We start from the raw sequence: 25,348 nt of genomic DNA on the forward strand, positions 1-25,348 counted from the left end.
TTAGCTTTTCAAATGTAGATGGGGTAGCTAAAATTCCAGCGCTCCATCCCTAAGACCCAGAGGCTGTGGTCTGTCAGGTGTTCTGGTTGACCTTTTCCTCGCTGTTATGTCAGAATAAAGCAGCTACTCTGCAGGTTACTGAAGAGTGCTCATGGTGGGACACATGCCCAATTTTTTGTCCCAAATTCTTCATCATCTCTCTCATCACCACTCTATAGGAAATGCATTGTTTGTGAAACTTGTGCCCACAGCAGAGTGAAAATAAGAGAGCACGCCAGTTCCCGATGCTCCATCTTTTACGAGCCTCAAGTATTTTTTCTCATGGTTTATCCTGCTTCCTAATTTCACTCCAAGCCACTTAATTGGGGTGGTTTTGTTTTATTTCCATTTTTAATTTTGTTAGTCCTTTCTGTGCTTAAATAGTAATTATTTTAATAGGGTGGGTAGCTGCCAAGAGAACCACACAGGTTGTAGAGTGACAGAAAGTCAAAGCCAGGGTGTCTGCTGAAATGAAATTTAAGAAATGGCATCAGAGAAACCCAGTGATGTGTCTGTCTGGCCTGGGCAGAAAATTGGTCCTGAAGCCCTGCCCTGGTTAAACGTAGTGGATATTCTGAACCTTGTAGCTGGAGAAGCTGCTGCTCTCCTCTTACTGGTACCTGTCGCCAGGCTGCGGAGATAAATAATTACAGAGAGCAGAAGAAGGGCTTCAGAGGTGGGGAAAAATCAGTGCCATCAAAATGCAGAAAATAAAATCTCTGTAGCCTCTTTAAGGGCTTTTTTTTTAACCTTTCAACATTGTATTTGTTTTCATAGCCATTATGTTTTCAACTTGATGATCCCATTTTCCTTCCTTTTTCTAGTAATCAGAGAAGGTGATTCACGATGGACTGAAATCAAGCACAGTCCCTGCTGGAAACAGAAGGGGAATCTTAACTTAAATTAATTTTTCATGCAGGCAAAAGATCATGCAAAAATGGGAATAAAAGAGGTGAAAAACCGCTTGAAGCAAAAGGTACTTGAAGTTCTTATTCAAAATGTATAAGCACCGTGTATGAAATGCATGGCCACAAAAAAGTATGATGTGATCAATAGAGGCTGTTTGATACAGTGTTGTTAGCACACTTCAAAATGCATTACCAGCTGTCCGGGAGTTTTCACACTGTTATAAATATTCACAGACAAAAAACTGTCTTCAAATAACATTAAGACTGGCTTAAACCCACAAAGGCAAGCAAGTTTAGAGTTACCACTGTCAGTCTGTCCCCTGCTCAACCCACTGGGCCCGCACTTTACCAGGATCCATACAGATTGGCTCGGCCTCCCCACCCCAGCACTACCAGCTCCTATAACTGACCTCTGCCCTGGGGCTGGTTGTAACCAAAATCAAGAAGCACCTCCAGGGAAATGACTGCCATGGTTCCAGCCTGCACTTGGGTTTGAGGAGGACACTGCAGGCTCTGCTCACAGTTCATGTGTGAGACCCCAGAGAAAGACTCTGATTGTCTTCTTGGACCATCAGTAAAGTCATATAAAATCATACAGGCTTCATCCTGGCTAAGAGTGCCCCTACCTGATTCTCTAGACTTGTGCAGGGAAGTTACTATAACAGAGAGGGCATTTTTATATTATTATGAATATCAACATCAGTATTAGCGTTGCTACCCTTCATTAAGCACTTTCTAAGGATGGTCCAGGCCAGGAGCTTTCACATTTAATCCATAGAGCAACTCTGGGAGGTATTATTCTCATATCCTGTGTAAGGCGACCCCCAGTTCAAAGGTGAAGTAATTTGTTCAAGGTCACACTTGATGGAACCTGGCAGAGCCAGGATTCAATTCCAGACCCACCTACTTCAGTGTCTGTGCTCTTACCACTATAGTATTTCATACTGCCTTCTTGAAACAAGTGTTTTGTTTTCCAAAAGATGTTTGGGATCACTTACTTCGTTATCCCCACACCCCCAAAATGTACCAGGTAATAAGGGTCTTTGTCTGTCTCGGCAGTTTTTTTAAAAATTGAAAGCAGTTTTAATTTTAGGAAATCAGGAAGGACCTCTCATTAACTTGAAATGGTCAAAGGAATTGATTCCTCTAATTGCAAAATAATTTGCTCTGACTAAGCGTTCACATTCTTAGTTTCAGCTGGGAGTGAATTTTTAGCAGCTGAGATTCAAGTCCTGGAAATAAAAATCCTGCTAATGTAAATTCAGATAGACCTTAACTGTGGTCTGTTGCACCCCGCCAGAGACCGGCAGGTGGAATCCTTTACTTGGATGTTATTTAAGTCCCTAAATACACCTTTTCATCTCCTATCCCAGTCACGTGTAACTGAATTGGATTGCAGATGTAAAATGAAGGGGCGGGGGGGCAGAGCTGTCACCAGGCTCTCCTTCCTTGATAACCACATCGGGCTGGTATTGTAAGGTTACTTGGAGTAAGCAGAGAAAGGTCCCCTCCTCAAGCAGAGGACACATGTGCCTTGTTGGTCAGATCTGTTCTCTGCAGGCCATCACCTCCTTCCTCCTATGTGTAAGCATCAGGCCTTAAGAAAATCCCCTTTTTTATGATGGGTAAAATTTCTGCAAATAACCCGTTAAACTGAGGGTTTTTGATGTTGTTCAAAGGTTCACTTAGACAATCTAGATCACTCTTCTCCACGCCATCTCCCTTTCCTTTCCTTGATGGTATCTGAGGCAGAGTCTTCCCTCCCCTATTCCTCTTCCCCCTGCCAGTCTTTTCAAGAATAGCTTCAGGAGATAGTGTTCTATAGAGAGTGTCAGTACATTTCAGGTGACACAAATGGTGAAGGCATTTCATAGAAATGTGGCTTGTCACCATCGGACTGTTGACAGATCTATTAGTGCACCCTTTTCAATTTTCACTTTTCCCCCCTTCGGTCTTACAGATTTCTGCAGACTTGATATTTTGCAGTTGTTCTTGGAAGAGCCATTTTGTAATTGAGACTCTAGCATTGTTCAGGACAGACGGGACCAGGTCTTCCACGGGGCTCCAGCTCACTTTCCTGAGCTAATTTAGGATCTGGCTTTGTCTGACCTTTCTCACTGCAGTAGAAAATATTTCCTTGGCTTTTTTGCACCCTGCCCCCTTCCCTTTACATGGCAACATATCTGTGTGGCTCCCCGGGTGCATCCCATGTAGACATGTCAAGTTTGGTTTCTGCTACAAAATTGAGGCTATTCCCAACAAAGACCTAATTTTCAAATGTACTGGGTTGCCACCTGGCCTCCTCTAACTCTGCATAGCAATGGTGACCCCACAGATATAATCAAGAACCCAACCTTGCCCTCTTCGCTCTTGCCTTGGGTTTGAATTGCAAATAGAAAATGTGGGGCCGACCTGTGGAGAGGTCAACATGTGCGTGGAGGTCCATCTCTAATATGACTGAGCAGGGCCCTTCTCCATCCCTCATTCGTTTGTGCTGCAGACTTTCAAAGCCTCTGAAAGAGGAGCTTTCAAAGTATCTGTGTGACCATTGGCAAATAATTGTTAATAGAGACTGTAGTGTAGCTTTTATTCCATACCTGCTCCGCTTCAGCCCAACAACAAAAAAAGGATGGATAACACATTTCTCTGGATAAATGGAGCAAGGTGGTCAAATTCTTCTATAGCTTGGCCTTCTTTGAAGTTTAACTTGCTCAAAATTAGGAAGAAGAAATGGCAAGGAATGCTACCCAGCCATCACTTTCTAAAGGGAAAAGCAGTGCTTTCTTCCAGAGCCCCTCCCTGCCAGACCTGGCCTGTTGGGAGGATGCTGCATGGCTGGGCTTGTGGCTCTCATCAAACCTCCTTCTGCTGCAGTGCTATACACTGCTGCACCAAATGCCCTCTTTTAAAATCAGTAGCTATTCACACACTCCTTCTTTCCTATAGGGAATATTAAAATATTTATGTAAGGATGTCCCTTTTTTTTTTCTTTTTTTGCCAGTTGGAGAACCCCTGAAAAATTATATTTTTTTCTTCAGTATAAAATTAAAATGATTGAGTCAAATGGGCCCGTTTCGCAGCCTTTTTTTCTTTTTTTTGGGCACACCATGCAGCTTGCGGGATCTTAGTTCCCCGATCAGGGATTGAACCCAGCTCAGGCCACTGCTGTGAAAGGGCCAAGTCCAAACCACTGGACTGCCAGAGAATTCCCTCACAGCCGTTTTTAAGTATTTGATCTTTTAAAGATAAATTGAGCTTGTTGATTCAGAGTCTGTGTGATTGAAAGGAGCAGATTCACAGTTGAGTCAGCAAAGATTTGAGTTTCTGGCGAAACATTTCCTAGTGTATTGAAGGGAGGGAGTGAGACAGCACCTTTGGGGCTGAGAGACCCAGGTAGACTCTTGTAGGACAGACGTTTTCACACCGTATCACACAACTGTCAGCTCCCTGTCTCCGCTGCAGCCTCAAATCACAGAAATTCCAACCCTGGATACTATTTTGCTATCAATATTCATACTGTAGTTTGCATTTGCTGTAGTGTGAAGTAGACTGGAAAAGGACGCTGCGCAAAGCCCAACATGGAGACCAGGAAGCTGAGTCAGAGACAGGAGGCCTCGGCCTCACACCCACAAGAACCTTCAAACCCCTCACTCTGTGGTGTGGTGTCGGGGCCTCTGAGGCAGACAGATAAGCCAGGTTCAGTCCTGCCAGTTTTTCTCATTTATAAAGTAGGGGAAATAGAGATTTTTACTGCTGTAGTGTGAAGTAGACTGGAAAAGGACGCTGCGCAAAGCCCAACATGGAGACCAGGAAGCTGAGTCAGAGACAGGAGGCCTCGGCCTCACACCCACAAGAACCTTCAAACCCCTCACTCTGTGGTGTGGTGTCGGGGCCTCTGAGGCAGACAGATAAGCCAGGTTCAGTCCTGCCAGTTTTTCTCATTTATAAAGTAGGGGAAATAGAGATTTTTACTAGACTGTTGTAAGGACTAGAAGAAATAATGAGTTTAAACAGCAACACATAGTAGCCATTTGGCAAATGGGAGATTCCACCCCATCTTCTATCCCACGTCTGGAGCAGCTGGTCTGCCCATACACCTGTGTGCGTGTACCCGGAGGGCATGGCTGGGCTGGGAGCCTCTCCGTTTTGGTCCTCCACAGAGCCACCAGAGTACTCCTCCAGGCACCATGCTCCCTGCCTCCCCTGGGCCAGGAATGTTCTCCTGGAATCTCTGCCTCATGAAGTCATAACCTCAGCTCCCTCACCCCAGCTCCCACCCAAGGCCACGCCAAGCCCCCTTCTTCCTCTGGGTTCCGTCTTGGGACTCCTCCTAGGAACTCAGTCCCTGCCTTCTCCACAGGCAAGCGTAGATTAGATCCCAGGCATGATCTCTGATTCCAGCCTGGGGAAGGTGATAGAAATTGTATTCTTTTCTGACTCCTTTGTTGACCAAGGGATGGGAACTAACAATCCCCCAGCTCTGAACAGAGCGGTGGGAGAAATCTGCCAACCTTCAGCGGCCTCTTACCTGCAGCTCCATCTAGTGTCTTCCTCCTGTGTGACTCTTCAGGAAGGAATGGATTTACCCTGCCGGTTACCTTCTTGATGTCTGTTTTTTTAAGGACATTTTGAGCATTTGCAAAAAAAAAAAAAAAATTTGTGGAGAAAATTCAACAAATCAACAAGGAAAAAAGGAAATTTTATAACCTGTATTTTCACTCACTGTATCCTGACCATTTCTCAAAACACTAAATGTTTCCTGCACATGTTGTTGTTTAAAATGGCTACATACAGTTTTATCTGATAGACATACATGTATTCATTAATCCCATTGCTAGACGCTTTAGTTAGTTCCAGTGTTTTCTAGGCAAACATCCTCATAGGCAAACCTTGCAGGAATTCTTAATTATTTCATCCGGATAAATTTCTGAAAGTAGAGTTAGTGGGCCAGAGGCTCTTTCCTCTTTTAGGGTTTTGATAGGAATTGCAGCTTGTGTTCCCACCAGAAGAGTGTGAGAGTTTTTCTATGCTGTTTGCTGATGGCATCTCAGTTAATTCTTTTTTTTTTTTTTTTTTTAATAAACTCATTCATTTCAGCTGGGGGCCAATTACTCTACAACATTGCAATAGTCCCTGCCACACGTCGACATGAATCAGCCATGGGTCCACATGTGCTCCCCCTCCTGGACCCCCCACCCACCTCCCCCCCATCCCATCCCTCCGGGTCATCCCACCGCCCCGGCCCTGAGCCCCGTCTCAGTTAATTCTTAAAAGACAATTTCTTTAATCACGGGTACCAAGTGCTGTGTTTTGGATCCATGCAGTATGTGAGATCTCTGCTGGTACCTGCAGGAGTGGGTGTGAACTGGCCCTGTTTCTCTCCTGACTGGGACTTCTCCCTCTCTGCTCTCTAGGATCCTGGGAGGAAGCAGTTTTCCTACCCCAGGTAAAAGAAATAGTGGAGAAGTTAACAGATTAGTGGGGCGAGCCCCAGGACTTTGTAAGAAATCAGGGGCACCTTTGGGTCTTCTAACTAAAGAAAATTAACATACATATTGATGCACCAGCACGTGTGTATACTGGACACATTTGGCTTCCAAACGTTCTATTCAACTTTACAACAATTTGTTGTGATAGGGGTTTCTAAGGACAAGGTCACATCTGGTGAGTTTTTGAGCACCTCCTTGACTCAGAATACCTTCTCTTGTGCTGTTGTCATGGGTCCATATGGTATAAATCACATCGCCCTGGGCTCCTCTGCTTTCTAGCTGTGTGGCCTTGGGTAACTTGCCCTCTCTGAGCCCTGTTTCCTCACCTATAAAAGAGTGATAATCCCATTTATTTTGTGGTTCTTTGGAAACTAAGTGTGATAGTGAAGGTCAAGGGTCTGGAGAAGAGATTGCAAGTAGTAGGCACTCAGTATAGGGACAGGGAAGCTCTTCCTTTTAGATGGTGCTTTTTCCATTTTGCAGGGAAAAAGTCTCGTGTTCAATTTGCACAGGACTTAGACATTTTTCAAAGCTTCCTCACATCTCATCTTATTTAACCCATTCTCTTAGCAGCTTTGAAGTTTGCCAAGCAGATGGTGGTCTCCTCGTTGTAAAAATAAAGAAATAGGTGCCGAGAGGTTGAGTGAATTGGAAAGATCAGATAGCTAGTTAATGATAAAAACAAAACCTAGGACTTTTTTACTTGAAATTTTAACTTAAAAATTTAAGCTAAGACACTTCGCCCAAAAACCACAGACATTTTAAAAAATAGTTATCATCTTATAGTTTTCATTACTCTCAATATTTTCTTACTAGCTTACCTTACTGCTTCATATCTTTATTTTTCTCCCCAACCAGTCACATACAGTGCAATACTTTTCCTGAACTAAAAGTGAATTGTTTTGTTTGGCTTTATTTAGCCTCTTATGTGTGTCCTCTCGGTAACCCCACTGGATCCATAATGGCCCTTGTGCCCTTTGTTACTTTCTGGCACAGAAGGAGTCCCTCCCTCTCTTTGTTCCACTTGACCTGAGCACCTTTGGGCAGCCCCTTTCCAAGAGAGCTGTTTCTAATTGGCTGGCGGCAGCTTCTCTCATCACTGAGCCTCAGCCCGGCTGAGACTCAGGGGCCACTTGGTGCAAGCCCTACCTAGCAAAACCAAGGGGTCCCCATCTCCATGTGTTGTTACCAAGCAGGACAGAGACTCAGCTGGTTGTGTGGAGTTGAATATAGAGAGAGGAGGTGTGGGGGAGCAATCCCTATTGTTTATGTATTTTTATTAAAGTATAGTTGATTTGGGGCTTCCCTTGTAGCTCAGTCAGTAAAGAATCTGCCTGCAATGCAGGAGACCTGGGTTTGATTCCTGGGTTGGGAAGATTCCCTGGAGAAGGAAATGGCAACCCAGTCCAGTATTCTTGCCTGGAGAATCCTGTGGACAGAGGAGACTGGCAGGCTACAGTCCATGTGGTTGCAAGAGTCGGACACGACTTAGTGACTAAACCACCATAGTTGATTTACTCCCTATAGTTTATTGAGTGCCTTAATAGGTACTCAGTTATTATTATTGAGTACCATACATAGGACACTCCTGAGGAAAAATGTTCTAGACATTTATGTTGCTTAATCATCTTTACTTCTCATAGCTACCATAGCTCCATTTTACAGGTGAGGAGACTGAGGCTCAAAGATGTGTTTCTGTATTTCTTCTTTAATGCATTATTATTTAGTAAGGGATCACTTTCCTCCATGTGCCACCATTCTCTCTATTTAACTCAGTAAGAACAATCAATTGTCAAGTCTTTTATGTGCAGAATTTAATGAGTACTAAGGGTATGTGACTTGTTGACCAAAATGTGTATTTGTTTTTGCAACGAGAGTAGTTCAGTTTAGTCGCTCAGTTGACTCTTTGCAACCCCATGGACTGCAGCATGCCAGGCTTCCCTGTCCATCACCAACTCGCAGAGCTTGCTCAAACTCATGTCTATCGAGTCAGTGATGCCACCCAACCATCTCATCCTCTGTCTGTATTTATTATTTTATTCTAGCTGTGAGTTATTTTTACTTAGTAAAAAAAAAAAATGATTTAAATGTTTTTTACTTGTACATTTATTCTCTGCCTTGCTCAAATGAAGATTTAAACAACTTTCTTGACTTGAATAAAGCCATATGATCCACACTGCACAAGTCGGCACCATCCACGTCCCGAAGAACCCACAGGTGTAGTCAGCTGCCAGCGTTAGGGAAAGGAGCATCACTGCTTTTTGCACATTGGGGTTTTTCTTTACCTTAAAATTTGACTTCATTTATCACAAACACAAATTAAGTGTGAATTTATAAATTTAAAAAAAAAGATGACACTGGCTCCCTAAATTTTCTCCAGGTCATAGAATCCTAACTCAGACTTAAGTGTCTTTCTTCATTCTCTGCCAAAAAGACTAGGGCTAAGAAGGAGGGAGCAGGAACACATGGTTTTCACAAACAGTAACGTCATCAGTGAACAAATGCGGAGAAAATGTCCACACTCACAAATCATCAAAGTCATGCAAATTAAAACAACAACAAGGTCTAGCTTTTCACCTCTTAAATTAGCAATACATTTTTTAAATGGTATGGCTAATACACACAGTGAAACTGATAATACATCCATTGCTGGTAGTTGGTGTAAATTGGAAAGCAATTTGGTAGAATGAATAAAAAGCCTTAAAAATGTTTATATCTTTTGATCGAGTATTGCATTCCTAGGGATTTCTGTTAAAGAATTAATCCAAAAGAAAGAAAGATGGCAGTGTTTATCCCTGTGATGTTTAGAAAGTTTAAAAAAAAAAAAATAGGAGCAATCTAAATGCCCAGTAGTAGTAAAAATGGTTTATTAAATTATTGAGTATCTGCTCAATGAAATATTATGCATCCATTAAAATGATCATTCTAATGACTGTATTGTACCATGGAAATGTTTACAGTAGAAGAAACAGAATGTAAAATTATGCACGAGCTGTGATTGCAAGTAATCTTTAAATGTCTGCATGTAGACAGAGTGAATATATAAAAATTAAAAGAACTGCGTGAGGTAGCAGGAGGAAAGGTCTTCTCCACTATTGTGAATTATTATGTTGGCTTTATAATGTAATACGCATGATTTTGGTTTCCCTAAGTGAAAGGGCCAAGTTAGCCTTCCATTTCCTCCATCTCTAGCAGGAGGGTCTGAGAGGGGGTTCTCTGGCAGGCATCTTAGCAGTGGGGTGGGAAAGAGCCCCTGTGCTCATGGCAGGGGCCATAACCCTGACACCAACCCCCCCGACGTGGCTTCTCCCTGCAGGACATCACTGAGAATGGCTGTGCCCCCACCACAGAAGAGCAGCTGCCAAAGACTGCGCCGTCCCCACTGGTAGAGGCCAAGGACCCCAAGTTCCGAGAAGACCGGCGGCCAATCACAGTCCACTTTGGACAGGTATGTACCTGGCCCTTTGACTCGCCTGGGCTTTCTGTTATGATTTAGCAGATGATATAGCACATGTAACAGTTTTTCATTTCAGCTCTCTGACAAAACAAAAAACTCCATTGAGTTCTGCACATTGTCAAAGGTTCACTTGATGGAAACATGTTTCAAAAAAGGTGAATTTTCAGAAATTTTGAGAAGATATTTGGCTCTGGTCATAAACCAGCTCAACTGTTAAGTGAAGTCATTAAATGCAGCTGCTGCCTCCCCATTCCAAGGCACTCAGTTTAAGGTGCCTCTGTTAGCTAAGCATCTCATTAGAACGCTCCAGCATCCCAGGCCCTTCTTTGCATCTTCAAATAAAAGACAGCAAGTGAAGTCTTAAAAAATCAATTAGGAGTTCTTTATTAATATACTTCCTGAAAATCAATATTGGGGGTCATACTTCTCAAAGTAAACACCTGCACTATAATTCTCATGATCCGATTCTGTAACCAACTTTTTTCGACCTGAGCATTTAAAACATTGTTCAGTTGTTTGATTTTTTTTTCCTCTTAAGTAAAACATATAGAAACTGAAATTTTTCTTATCCATTTCCTATCAGTGGTGATATTTTTGGATGAAAAACATTGTATACCCTCCTCTACTTCTCTTGAATTGACTCTCTTGATGAGCCAAAGTCATAATTTCTTGATTTGTGAGAAATGGTTCTGTTAGCAAGCTATGTCTATAATAAGAATTTGTATGGTTATTCATTCTTAAGTCACTTGATTCTTAACCATTAATCAGATGAAGCATGATTAAAATAATCTTCATGATTTTATCTTTAATATGATGCTATGTTATCACCTAAAAGATCTAGAAGCACGCATTTAAAATGTTCCTGCTTTTAACAGACATTTATCAAGTGCCTGCTCTGAACCAGACTATGAGCTATTTAGAAATGAAAGGAACTAATGAAACTGTTGCGGTGGGTTATTATGGTGAGGGATGAGTTTGCTGAAACATAAGAATCCTCTTCTGTAATCAATATTTTTAGATAATACATTCATACATCTTAAACGTGGAGATATCCATCCCCCTTTTCTGATTTTACACTTTAAAGGGATGTTATAAAAATTGAAATGTAGTATAGGAAAGAGGCATCCACAGGGCAGTGCTCACTTGATTAATGATTATCTTCAAATTGCATCGGTGTTTGCACCCCAAGGAGCTACCCCTTCCCGGGGTTCAAGCCCGTTGGAGGAATCTGCACCCTAGTTCCCTGACTGTGTTTGCTGAAAGTGCAGCCCCCAGTCGACTGGTTGGTTGTCGGTTGTCGCCAGCATGGCATTCCAGAGCCAGCTTCCTGCTTTCCTTTGTCCTCATTCCTGCACACACTAACCTTCCCATGAAAAGAGCCCCTCTCTGGAGTTTGGAGCCCATTACAGAGAAAGAGGGGGCGGGGGAGAGGGATTTCATGGTGTTAAACATTCCATTTTTGAAACACAAAAAAGGAGGCCCTATTTGAAATGGAGAAAGACCTTCTTTCCATTTCAGCGAAAAGTAGAGATGCTTTAATGTCATTCCCAGCTAAATGCAGAATAAGAGTGTGTGCACGCACGGGTGGGGGATAAACAATTAAAAAAGCCACCGCAAACTCTGTTGAAATAAGAGCTGTCTGTGCCTTCACAGGTCTGTAAACTGGAGAGGATGAAAGTGGCTTTTTTTCCCCGTTTGTCACTTCCCTCACGTGGCTGCCAGCATTATGCAAGTGTACAGGAAGGCAGGGGTTTTTTTTTTTAATGCATGCATGCGGATTAAGGTCAAGCCCCAAGTATCAGCCATGCAGCGGGCTCTCCCTTCCAGCTGCAGCCACAGAGCCTACCCACAGCCGCGAGATGCCTTAATTGAGACGTGCTGTCAAAGTGACAAACACATTTGCATACAGTCTACACTCTATTTATTTTCTCTGGAAAGGTCTACAGTCTGCTGTTGGTTGAACATTCTTAATCAGTTTGCTGTAAGTGAACTGCCAGCCAGCTCACTTGTGCCACAGCTTCTTCATTAGGTGACAGATTAGCGGCAGGGGGGATGGGCCAGGGAAACCCAAGACCCCTTTCTTTTAACTCTTTCCAGCTTTGCCCTGGTGCTAGCTTGGCCTTCAATCCTTCCCTGGGTGCCTGCTTTGATGAACCATTGACCAGAATAGGCAGTGTTTCTAGAGCACCTTCTACCGGCAGGCATGTGTTTCAGGGGCTATGCATTTTCAAAGAAGCCTTTTGAGTTCCATTTCAGAGTTTTTTGCCACACTCTCCTCTGTATTCTATCTGTACTATTTTTTTTTTTTACTTCATATTTTTCTTTAAACAGCCTCCAACCTGACATTTATACTAATCTGACATTTTACTCTCTTTTTAAGCAGTGATGTTGATAAACCCATAGATTATCAATACTGGCCCAATATTTTCATAAGGTCTATCTGAAAAAATAAGGTCCATCCATGTATTACCTAAACTACTCATCTAGCCCCAATAGTACATATTCTCCTTTTGGAAAACTCATGTCATTTCTGCCATACCCCTCTGAGGAAGAGATCATTAGCTGTATTTCGAGCCAGAGTCAGAGCTCAGGGACCTTCCCAGGACCATATTACCAGCACAGGACAGTTCACCTCCAGAGCCCACTTCAGTTCCCTCACCAAGCAGAGACATCAGCTTCTGTTTGAAATGTCCAATAAAGCTACTGTGTTCTGGAAAAATAATTTAAGCTAGCCAGACAGTGCACGCTAACCTCAGAAAGACCCTTGCCTTGAGTCTGTGTTCCTGTGAATTTCATTCTTTAAGAACAATTAGCTTTCCACTGGAGGCAGAGACTAGTGAGGTCTTTATTACATTCATCCTTCCACCTTGCAAAGTTAGTGCCCGTGGAGCCAGCCAGGGACTCCATGGAGACCTGTGGCCAGTTGCAGCTGGGCGAGGGCGGTGGGGGTGGGGGGGTTGGCCTTTGCAGAGCCCTCAGGGGAGAAAAGGTGCTCTCTTGCCTCTGCTTCACTGGAGTTTCCTCTTTCAAGGCTATGACCATTTTTCTCTTTGATTCTGCATCTGTTCATCCATGTGTAAAATAAATAGATAAGTCCTTGTGGGGCATAATAAGGGTGACAGACCAGCAAATGGACAGCCCAACCCAGAGTGATGAGAACAGTGAGAGGCGAACTCAGGGCTCTCTGAGGGCCCCCACAGGGGCATCCTCTTCACCTGCAGGTCCATTGTCTGTACATCTAAGCTGAGCCCTGTAACTAAAAGACAACAAACTGAACTCTCTAGCCTTTCATTTCTTTTCTAAAGCAGACATCATGTAACGCCACTCACAGTTCATCATGGGCCATGTCGATGGTTCCAGACAAGGGCAAGTAAATGGATTTTTAGTTAGCCTCTGCATCTTATAATGTCTAATTTCTTTAAAGAGTTCAAAAGTCTCTGACTTGAGAATACCTTTTCCTACCTTTGGAAAATGTTTAGGTCTAAGGAGGCTGTAAATAACTTTTTTTCTCTCAAGTTCAGAATCAAATGAGAAAGAAGGCCCAGGAGACAGTCAAATGAGATAAGGATGCCAGTGTTTTTTTGTTTGTTTGTTTTTTACCAATAGGCTAAAAGGAGAATATGGCTTTAGACCTGAAGCCAAATGGGCTTGCTCAAACCTCATCTCTGAATTAAAAAGACTGAGCTATGCCCCACAGGAAATGTGGGCAATTACAGGCAGTGCCCAGGGTGCCTGTGCTTTGGCAGCTGTGTGTGTGTGGTGGGTCAGTGGGGGGCGAGACCAGGAGCACAGAGCATGCTTAGTTCCATCTCCCAGACTCAAAGGGAGACACTCTGAGTGTCTGTGTCTTTGTCAGTGTCTTTGAGACCCTGCCCAGAGAGAACCTAAGGAGTCCCCTTGCTTTTCTCTCCTGTACGGATAAGTGGGCCTTATCTCCTCTCTCTGGCTGGGGAAGGAGTGAGGAAGCCCCAGCCTTCCCAGCAGGGTCTGGGCACCCCTCAGCCAGACATCTTGCCTTAACCCTTCCCCATCTGAGGAATCAGCAGAGGGAGCACCCCCTGGAAACTGCTGTGTTCACTGTGTTTAATTAGGTGGACAGGCTACTTGGTGCTTTCACTTCTGTACTCATGTAATTTTTTTTTAAACTTGGAAGGCATTTACATTTATTTTTACTTTCCCACATCACCAATCATGGGTGTGAGTGGCTTATATCTCCATCAGGAAAATATGGCACTATCGAGTGACTATTATATCCAATGGAGAACTCAATCTTTGGTCACATCATTCAGGGCTCCTGGATTTGGTCCCAACAGCCCCTATTGAAAAGACCTATGTACTAATTTAGTTGAATCTTTTGTTTTCTTTGGCTGCACTGGGTCTTAGTTGTGGCACACGGAATCTTCCTTGCAGCATGTTGGAACTAGTTCCCTGACAAGGCATCAAACCTCGGTCCCCTGCAATGGGAATGCAAAGTCTTAGCCACTGGACCACCAGGGAAGTCCTTAATTGAATCTTTGACGTCAAGTGGTAAGGAAGATGGTCTCATAAATATACAGATGGGGAAACAGGCCCAGAAGACGTTTGCTTGAATTAGGAGCTAATTCTTATTCCACCACCAGCAGCAGCCCTCTTCTCTCTACTGAGTGCAGCTCTCCCTCCCTGGCTTTGGGGACTGGACTGACAGTGGCACCCAGGGACACTGGATTCTAGTCTTGGACGCATGCTGCCGTGTGCCGTGGGCCTCGGCCAGGGACTGGGCCTTCTCAGGAGGTGGGAGGACAGGGCAGACCCACTCTAGGACCCGCCTCATTGTGTTACCCCTCGTTGATCCTATAAACAAAGTAATTGCCTGCTTTCCAATCTGATAGAATCCAAAAAAAAGTGCACTGAAACGTGTCTATTCTCCTAGTTGAGTGAAGCTTTCTAAACCTCTTTAACATAAAGTTTGAAAAGCCAGTTAAACCAAAGCTCAAACTAAGCACTCCCATGGCTTCTGGAGGCCTGGGATGGAGTGGTTTGTATACACCCTTAGGATCTGCTCCTGGAATGCGGTTGCCTGTTTGTCTGTGCATGAGGAGAGTTCTGACTCTACAAGCATGAGCCAGGTGGTTTAGTGCCAGGCTCACGCTGGGCTGGAGAAGCTGCCCCGCCAGCTAATACCTTCCTGGCACCCTCAGCTCTGAGGAACTCCTCCACCCCATTGGGCTTAGAAGTCACACACAATTCCCTTCAACTCCACCATTGCCTCCCACACACCTCCAACCGAGGTTCCCGTCCTTCCAGACACCTCACCCCACAGTCTGAGGGTACACTCCCACCTACACGTGCCCCTCCTCCTCCACCTCCCACCACAGTGAGGTCCATGCAGGAACCCGGGTCTGCTCCCCACCACCCTCCCGAGCCTCTCCCTTCTGCCCCCTGACACTGCCCAGTTCCTCTCCTGTCCACACCTCTGTCACAGCAGTGGGTCAGGCTGTGTTACTGCTCACTTGGACTGAGCCACAGCCTCCTAACTGACCTCCAGATTCAGCTGTGCTGCATCCCCACACAGCCTCACTTGACCCACACACCAGTGGCCATGCCACCTCCCTGCCTCTCGCCTCCCCTGAAGGTTCCACCATCACCCTTGACGTAGACCATGAGCCCCATGATGATCTATCTGCCTGTCTGCCCTCAGAGCTGGTCCCTTTTGTAAATCCTCCCGACTGAGTTGGTTGCTCCTATCTTTGTGCTACCCCAGAACTTGGCACATGCAGTGCATCTCACACAGCTTTGTAATCATATCTTTAATGCCTGCCTGTCTCCCCCGATGAGAATGTGAACCTGGAACATCCACCACAGGGCTTGGCACTGACCTGGCCTTCAGTAAATGTCTTAGGGTTTTATTATTTATGTGGATTTTTAAATTGATTAGTAATTGATTGATTATTGTTTAAGGACTTTCTGTGTATCCAGGTTATTTGGTTTTATTTCCGTTGCTATGCTTATAATTCCATTCATTTGAAAAAAGGAAAATGAATATTCCATTAGTGGTCAAAAGCAAATTCCAAATCATTTTCCATAAATAAGGGTTTTGTTTCCAAGTAGAAACAGATTTGTATTATAGGAATTTAGATCCTGTCTCATTCCATTTTGTGTTTTTATGAGCTGCTAAGGGCTAGTCCTAAATGCCCCAGGAAAAGAGGGGAGGTGAGGGGGCTCTGGGACACCCCCAGGCTCCCAGAATTTGTGGACCTGAAGAGGAGGAGAGCTGGGGAGAGAGCAGGCAAGGGAAGGGAAGGTCCAGTGACCCTTGAATTCTTCCCAGAAAGCAAAGATTTCATCTGTAAAAGAGACTAAGCTGTATAACCAAATGCAAAATATGAACTTGGATTTGTTTTTTTAAGCATCAAAAATATTCTTTGAAAAGTTGGGAGATCTGAAGATGGACTGGGATGTTAGGTGACATGATAGAGCTATTGTTGATGTCATGGTTTTTAGGGGCTTATCTTTATGCCTCAGGGGTGCACACTTTGGTATTTAAGGGACGTCTGAAACTTGCCTTCAGAATGGTATGTCCGGAAAATTACACATACACACGTATGTAACAGCCATTCACAGAGAGAGAGAGAAAGTAAATACGGCACCCTCCCTATGCCCCCAGGAGTTTAGCTGCTGGTCAGGCAAAGGCTGATCAGCTGATGAAAGCAGTGTGGTTGAAGGTAAAGCATAGATTTTAGCATCAGGCAGCTCTGGGCTTAAATTTTCAGTTCTGGCACTAACAAGCGGGTAACCTGCCCTCAGTAACTTAACCCCAGTGAGATCAGCTTTCTCAGCTTTAAGGTGGGTATAATAATATTCACATCACAGGTCCTCATAGGGATTAAGCAAGGCACCGTCCACCTGGCTCCGTGCTGCACATGGGTGCTCAGTAAACATCAGTGTCTTCCTCCAGTGGAGCAGAAGCAGAGCCCGATGTCAGTCACCTACAGACAGGGCCTCCCAGTCAGCCTGTCTTCCCAACATCCATCACCCGGCGGCTCTCAGGACATACACCCCTCAGTGGCAGCCACCCTGGCTCGTGGACACATGTAACTGACCCAAGTGCCTACGCTCTTGTGGAAAGTCAGCACTAAACCAAGGAGGGCTGGCATCACTGGGCAGAGGGAGAGGCGCTGGGGGCACAGCCAGGAGAAGGTGCCCAAGTCTGACTCAGACACATGAGCGGAAGGGGCCAGGACGCAGGCTGGGGCACCAGGCATGAGTGAGAAGCGAGCGTCGTGGTCTGCCATCCCAAGTGCCTCCTTGGCCTGACTTACCAGCCGTGCCTGCACAGACCATGAGGCAGAGCCCTCTGCAGGCTGCCCCTTCAATCCCTATTGTTTCCAAATCATATTTCCCCCTTTTCCATCATTCCTTTTTCTACTCTTTCAGCCATAACTTTGTGTGAAAAAGCAGGCACGTCTGGGGTGGTCTCTGGCTCCATTCCCTCCAGTTCCCACGTGCCAGCTGCAGGGTGACTGAAAGGCAGCTGTGCCCTCAGTGCCGGCAGGCAGCTGCAGAGCTCTTCTCACTCTCTGCCATTGCCCAGAGTGGTGGTGGTCCCTTGTGGGCTTGTCGGGTATGTCTGGAGAGGGCGACTGGTGGGACACGTGTGGCCTCACTTTCCCCAAAAGTCCAGGTAGCCCAGAGACAGCTTTCTGATGCAAAATTAACAAGGCTAGGCTTTGCTCCTGTGAGCAGCCATGTTCGACTTCAAGAGGAAAAACTTGCCAATCAAAAAAGAGAGGTCAGATTCTGGACATTCATAAGGATTGAGTTGAAAATCCAAGCAATTTCTTATTAAACATAAAATGTTGCCTTCTCAAATAGTATTCCTCTTGCCACAGGGAGTTCAAGGGCTCCTGGCATGCCATGGAAGGGCCGAGCAATATCAGCAGCCAAATGAAAATCCAGGTTCAAAATTGCAATTTGCTTTCTAAGCTCCACCACCTGACCTCAATTCAGCACAAGTTAAGAGGACTGCAGAGGGCTAGGGGGTACTGTCCACCCCCTTCCTGCTAGGTCTTGGGCAGTTTGAGCAGTTTCACAGCAGTTTGATCTCCTCTTATGGTTGAAAAGCAGTGAGGGAGTAGAGGGGGGCTGTGACACTGAATTGCTCACCACGTGCCAGGCACCTCACTGAGACCTGGAGACCTGGGTCTATGTCCCAATTCCAGGTACCATGCCGGGCAGTTCCCACAGGTCAGCCCACTTAGTCCTTTCAGCCACGGCTGGGTCTCAGGTATTGTCTCCTCTGCAAGGCCCAGAGAGGTTAGGGGATTAGCCAAGGTTTACAACTCAGAAGCAGCAGTCAAGATTCAAAGCCATTTGTCTATTAATAGACCTCAGGTTCAAGCCCCAGCTCTGTGCTAAGAACCCAGCAGTTTCCTGCTAGGTTTGTCGTGATGGGGTCTATGCAGCAGCCTAGGCAGTTTACCCAGGATCCCAGGATGTTGAACCACAGGTAATCCTTGTTCCTAGTTTCCTTCTAGACCCCAGGCCTTCTTTAATGTTTCTGGGCCTCAGTTGGCACCAACATGAGAAAGCCAGTATCCTGCACCTGGTGTACGCTGCACACCAAACCCGTCGCGAGACACCAAAGGCACAGTGGATGCTTTCTTGGGATTCGAATGCAAGGCAGAAACTGGACGTGTGTAGGGGTTAGTATTGGAGGTGGCAGGAGCCAGTCCAGTCCCTGAGACCAGGGACTCTGCATCAGTTAGGTTTCTTTGGTTTGCCAGGGACATAAACCCCAAAAGAGAAATTGTTTCCTCATACCAGCTTCAAGTATGGCTTGACCTAGATATTAAATCTAATCAACCGGACCCGTATTTGGCTGCATTTGGCTTGGCCTCCTCTGCTGGTGCCGCTCTCAGGGGACTTTCCCTTGCTGGTGGCCAGGTGACTGCAGCAACTCCCGGCCATAATCTGCCAGGAGTGAGCCAGTGGGAGAGAGTCCCTTCCTAGTAACTGCCGCAGGAAGGGTGGGGTCACATGCCTGGGTTCCCTGAGTCCCAGGGATAAGGCTCTTCCTGAAACACACACTCAGAAGTGAAGGAACGGTGGTTCCTGGAAAGGAAATCAGGGGCTTGTTATCAAAAAGGCAAACAGATTAAACCAATAAGTGTGCACAGAGGCCAAACAGGAGCCATTGTCCCAGGCCCTTGTCCCCTTGTCTGATGGCAGAGAAAAGTTCATACACAAAGCAGTGGGCAATCTTGAAATCAACAGTATACATGGTGGAGAGTCAGGGTCAGAGGTCAACCAGGCACCAGATAGAGAGGGGACAGTGAGTGCATGGCAGGGAGGTAGGAATCAGGGCTCGTAGGTTACAGAGATGGACATAGTCGCCTGTGACAGCTTCCAGGGAGTGGGGTGTGCCAGGTCAGCAGCAACCCAGGGCCCAGGAGCAGAGAAAGAGCCAAGGTCACTTGTTCAGCAGATAATCATGGATACCCATTCTGTTCCACACCTGTGAAAACGGTGATGATCACATGGCCATATCTTGCCTTCAGGGGGCCCACAGTGTCACAGTGACTGGTTTCGTGTCATCCTGTGGACAGAATCCATCTGGTGTGTGATCGTGTCATGGGCCATCTCAAAATTCCTTTTTGTTTGTTTTAAATGCCAACCAGTTTGGTTTGGGGGGTGATTCCCCACCAACATGCTTAGGAGGCGCCCATCACCTCATCACTGCTGACTTGCTGGAGATTCCTGTAGAGTAGACGCAATGTTTGATGAACACCCTTGCTCTCCATCAGCTTCAAGGACTGGGCAGAGAGCTCGTTGTCCTAGTTTATGTGGAGCAGCTTTCTCCAGGCCGTGTCTCAGATACTTGGTGAAGGTTCTGAACCTGAGAGACCAAACACAGCTGCCGTTGTAACCCCGTTGTAACCTGTTCTAGGATGGGGTAGCAACTGACTTCAGTTAAGCCCTGAAATTCCCTACACCCGCCCACGCACTCCCCATGCTTTCTCTGGCCAGTTGCAGTAGAGAATTCTTGCCTTCTAAACCATTCCTTTGGCCCAAGGTAGAGCCTCCAGAAAGGTCTGACTGAAACACACCAAGGAATGGAAATCAGGCCGCCTAGCAGGAAACTGATGGTTGGATGAAGTTCTAGTCCAACAAGGCGGGAGATCTGAACTGGGCTTCCCACCAAGGGAGCTGTCTGTTGTCCTCCTTCCCTTGGACAGAGCTCTTCCTCAGCCCTGGCCTGTCCCCTCCGACTCTCTACTCTACGGGGAGCCCAACTACCCCTGTGGTTTCCAGCATCTCCTTTGCTCTGGCAGCTCCACTGTCTGCTTTTCATCCACTCCTGTCTCACGAGCTCCATTCACTCCACTGTCTTAGGCTGTCTTTGGCCTTCCCCAGACTTGCCCCACCTTGGTTCCACTTGGGCATCAGCCCCACTGTGCCCATGCATCCTTCATATCCCGGGGGTTGCCCGTCACTCTCGTCTGCTGATCTGGGGGGCTCAAGGGGCATCAGAAACATCAGCAAGTAGTGAGACAGGTGAGCCCTTGAATCCTCAGGAATGGGGTCCTTCTCCAGGAGTCCCTTCCCGGGCACGGACATGCTGGATGATCAGGAGGACTTACCCAGTCCCCCAGATCCCTCCCCAAACCCTGACCACAGCCGGGTCTGCTGGGCTGGAGGCACCTGCATTGATGACGTCAGGCCAGTTCCTTCTCACCCACAAGGCTCTGCCAAGTGTCCCCACCCGGGGCAGGGTCCCTTCTTCTCCTGAAGTGCCCAACATGATTCCATATTCACTCCTTCACCAGCTCTTTGTGGGTGTCTGCTCCAGTCCAGGCCCCGATCTGGTGCTGGGGGGCCCAGAGACAAATCGGCTCCTACTGTCTCCAGTGCAGCAATGTCCTTCCTCTTCTGTCCAGCTAACAAAATGCCATCAACCTCTCAGGGCCTGCTCAAGCGCTTTTTGCACCACAAGGCTCCCTGACTCCTCCCAGCAGAGCCAGCCCCTCCCAGCTCTGGGCCAGCACTTTTCCTGTGCCAGCCACACTGTCCCCAGACACGGATAGTGGCCGCCTCCTCCCTGTGACCTTAGTACCCTCCCAGGGCCTGTGCAGATGAGTTGCCCAGGGAGTCTAGGGAATGACTGAGTGGTAAACAGTGACTACACGAAAGGCCCTGGGTCATGGGGAGTAGGGGAGGCAGCTCTGTGCACTCCCCATGCCCTTGAACCGCCAGTCAATTCAGCAGAGCAGGAGAGACCAAAAGAGGGGAGGGCTAGCTGTTGTTCTGCAGGACTGTGTTCACCCGAGGACCCCTGCATGTGGTGCCACGTGAGCGCAACAGGCCTCCTGCGTCCCCCAAGTCTGTCTGTGTTCAGCAGTGTGACAGCGGGGCCTCTTTGCCAGAGGACTGACCAGAGCCCAAAAGCAGCATTTCTTTTAAGGTCTGTGCTGGAGCAGCTCCCTGCCAGGGAGAGACTGAGCCCAGCAGGACAGGAGCAGGAAATCTGATTCAGCGAGACCAGAGGAGGCATTTTCTCAGATTAGAATTCTCTCTGCCAAAGGTGGAGAGTTTATCCCAGCAGGGAAGGGGAAATAAAACATAATATATGGAAAATAAATTCTATCCCACAAGCAGGATCCTCAGTCAGCTCAGTGTCGCTGGCAGTCCCCGCCCCGCGGCCATTGGAGAGCTGTGCTGGGAGCTGCCTGTCGCCTTGTCCCCCATCAATCCCTGAGCCCTTTGGGGGATGAACTGAATGATTAACCTGGCCATGCTGGGAGGGGCGGCAGGGTATGACAAGGGCTGACTGAGACGTGGCAGGATGAGGAGGGGTCAGATGAGTCAAATTGGTTTTCATGCTCATGCAGACCTACTCGTGGAAGCCAGGCCCCTCAACAGGTATCACCTCCCGGAGTCTTCTCAACATCCTATGACATCAGTACAGTTGTTATTATCCCCAGAAAGCTGATGCTCAGAGAAGTCAAGCAACTTGCCCGAGATCACACTGTACATGGCAGAGCAAGATTTCCAGACCAGGTCCCCCTGATACTGGAGCCCAGGCCCTCCCCTCACTGTACCTCTCTCATCGAGCCTTCTGCCTCAGTTTTGTCTGGTTCCTGGGGTATCTGGTTGTGGCTGCCAGTGGTTTGGGACATGCTTAGAATCCAGCAGTGTGGCTTCGGGTGGCTAAGGAGATCAAGGACACTGTTCTGTTTCTCCCCAACTCCTGGCTAAGGTTCATGGCTGCTGCCTGGACTTGAGACTTTGCTTTCTTCCAAGAATAAACCTAACAGAGCCCTAAACTTCTTCAGACAGGACTAAGAACACCAGCGGTGCTGCCCTTCTGAGTGCTTGCTGGGCGCCGGGCAGTGTGATCAGTGGGTGTTTGCATTTTCCCATAGCATCTTCCCCAGACTGATGCAGGAAGGACCATGACTGCCCCACTTCTCACTGGGATCTGGGGCCTTACCATAATCCCCTGGTTGGTAGGATGGATTCAGATTCAGGACCCCACCTTCTTCCACCACACCATTCAGCTCGCTGGACCTGGGACAGCTTGGTGGTGACAGCAGCAAAGGCAGCTTGCCAGCCTCCTGCCCACTCGACCTGAGATGGCACTGACTGTGTCCCTAACTCAGGTCATTGTTTTTGCTGGCTTAGTTTTATTGTCAGTCTGCTTAATTCCATGTCTTCTAGAATATCGAATCATTTCGTTTATACTGTAAAGAATTTTAAAATGTAATAAAATTACTAGAAGAGAATATGTAAAAGGGACTTCTCCCAAAGGACCGCTGATTATATCTCACTTAACATGCGAAGTGTTGGGGGATTAACATGGCCTCGAAGCAGTGTAAACTGTATTTTTGAGACCTTACTGCCCATCAGCCATATGGTTCCATGGTTACAGCCACCTGGTCGCCCTCCTTGGGATGTCCTGGCCCCTCACCCCTTCTGGGTGGATCCCTGTTTTCACTTTCTGGAGAGGTTGATAGCGAACGTTTCCAGAGGGTTAGTAGGTTGAACCTTGGCAAGGTGGTGCCTCAGGAGGCCAGGTAGGTAGAGTGGTCAGCAGAAGGCAGGAGATGGTGGTGCTCCAGGTGTGCTGCATAGAGCATAGCTCTCTGCACAGAGCGGGCAGGACAGAGGGGCACTTACACCCCTGAGCTGTCTACCAAACACCTCCCATTGCCCAAGCCATGATGACCAGCTAAGAATTCTTCCCCTGCTGCCCTCCTGTCTTTGTGGTTAAAAAACCTGATGCCAGGCAGAACTCTGAGTTACTTGTTTATGCCTTCAGCGCCTTCTTTCACTTATCCAGTGTACTATGAGGCATGTTGGATTCCAAGCCCTGTTCAAGTCCCCAGGATCACAAATGCGTGAGATGTGTGTCCTGCCTTCTTGGCACTGTTTGTCTGGGAGACACAGTGAACAAGCCATATGCAAAGAGAAATGCTAGTGGATATAGGTGTTCTGACTGGAGAGAAGTCCTGAGAATGTCTGGGGAGACCAGGGGTGCCTTCTCAGTGACTTTTCTGCTGAATCTTGAAAGATAAGTTGTACATCAGGTAGAGCCAGAGGAGGGGGGCATCCCAGGTAAAGAGAATGACATAGCAAAGGGGAGGCGAGTCCCAACTCTTCAGAGAAGCAGGGGGCTAGTGTGGGGTAAAGGAGAGGCCAGGAGGCAAACTGCAGAGGTAGTTGGGGACCAAGACTTGGGGCAGCTTGAATGGCATCTCTTGGGTGTCAGGAGCCAGTGCGGGATTATATTCGAGGGAATGGCCCCAGGAGGATTCGCTCTGAGCCACTGCAGGAAGGGGAGGAAGCAGGTGAGACAACCTGCCAGCATTCTGACAAGAGCTCATGGGATGTGAAGATGAGGGAACGATGAGATAGAGGTCCAGGAGACCAAAGGGACAGATACCGCAGTCCACTGGAGGCCCTCCCTGGGAGCTGTTGGTGTTCACCTTGGAATGGCACAAGGCTGGCTGCTGGCTGCATTTCTCTCCTCCAGCCAGCGTGCTCTAAGGGGAGGTTTGAGGTACAGCCTGCAATGAAAGGTGCATCTATTAGGATGAACAGGATCACTGGAAAGGCTCTGTGGAGGGACAGAGTGGCCAGCTGGGCAGAGACAAGGTACCTCCACTGTCCTGCTTTTGCTGCGGGACTGTCTTCCATCCGCTTTCCTTTCCCCCCTCACTCTGGGGCCTGTAATCAGGGTACCCATGGCTTACTCTTATCCCATGCCCCATCCCATAACGAGGAAGGTTAGAGCTCCTTCTCACTGGGTTGCCAGCTCTTCAGCATCCCAGGGCATTTCTGCCAAGGATGATGTACAATATTATGCTAAACCAGCTTTATGGGCAGCCTCTTAAAATGCAAGCCTCTGCCCATGATGGATGGAGAACATCCAGTTGTTTAGCCAACCACTTACAGTTTGTTGCAAACCCGTAAGAACCACACAGGGGTGTCTTGTTAGGCTTGTTACGCCAAGGACCCCATAAATAAATAGCAGAGTATGTCTTGGTACATCAGGGCTGGAGCATGGAAATAGAGGCACTGCATAAATAATACATACTTACAAAATAAATACATCAGTACGTTAGCGTGAACAGCCATAACCAAACCACCCTGCGTAACCACCACAAGAAGCTCCGAGGCCGGCCACGTGATTGGCTGCCATCCATCAGTGCATCAGCATTCGAAATGACCAACGAAGGGAGGAGGTCCTCCTGCGTGCTGACCTCGAGGTCTTGGAGTCGAGGCGGGTGGTGAGATTGCAGGTGGGCGCCCTGACGCGCAGCTCTGCTGCCAAGGTGTGCAGCCTGCCACGGCCGTGTGTTCCTACAGCTGGCTTAGGGTCTGCCACCAGCAGAAGGCTGCTGAGCACCAAGGCACGGGGTGTGAGGGGCTGTACCTCAAGGAAGACAGTCAGCTTGTGGGGGGGATCGCGTTTTCTTATTATGCACATTCACTCAGACTTAGGACTTGGTGGGTAGACTTTTCAAGTGACTTTCACCAGAGCCCTGAAACTTTCAGGTTGGGCTGCGTTTTCAGAAGGTCGGTTTCCCATCTCCTGCTGCCCCCCTCTTGAGTCGTGAACCCCACTGGGCATCCGGCTCCAGCACCCGGAGCTCCAAAGAGGCAGCTGACAGAATGGCCACGGGAGTGGGTGCCCCTCCCCTTGGTTGTAATGGCACAAGGCTGGATTTCAGTATTTTAAATGAAAAATATATGCAGTCAGCTGTGCGCTGACAATGTCCTTGAGGATTTGACAGTGAGATTTTCCAGCAGTTGGTCTTCGTTAGGATCCTGGCGGTGTTTAATAAGGCAGTCGAACTGATGGCACCTTGGGCTCCTGTTTGTTCTCCGAGGGCTCTGGGGCTGCTGCGGTAAGCACATCGACCAGAGCTGATCATTACAAGGGCGTACGCCACCATGAATAAAAATGTCACACG

The 25,348-nt window shown here is 47.2% G+C and overlaps 1 protein-coding gene and 1 non-coding gene across 4 annotated transcripts in view; one reads left to right on the plus strand and one right to left on the minus strand.

Moving 5' to 3' along the window:
* Positions 1–25,348, plus strand: part of DENND1A (DENN domain containing 1A) — a 537,858-nt gene that overhangs the window by 474,672 nt on the left and 37,838 nt on the right. For all 3 annotated transcript variants that reach the window (XM_081588650.1, XM_081588651.1, XM_081588652.1), the window contains 2 exons: positions 959–1,015; positions 9,753–9,884. In XM_081588650.1, the coding sequence (XP_081444776.1) occupies positions 959–1,015; positions 9,753–9,884 (189 nt within the window). The remainder of the gene's footprint in view (positions 1–958; positions 1,016–9,752; positions 9,885–25,348) is intronic.
* LOC145504102 (small nucleolar RNA SNORA25) lies at positions 14,098–14,224 on the minus strand. Its single transcript, XR_014052081.1, has one exon. It is a non-coding gene; the product is annotated as a small nucleolar RNA SNORA25 (small nucleolar RNA).

The sequence above is a fragment of the Giraffa tippelskirchi genome, chromosome 4 (assembly GCF_054371585.1).
Source record: "Giraffa tippelskirchi isolate mGirTip1 chromosome 4, T2T-mGirTip1v1.2.pri, whole genome shotgun sequence".
NCBI lineage: Eukaryota > Metazoa > Chordata > Mammalia > Artiodactyla > Giraffidae > Giraffa > Giraffa tippelskirchi.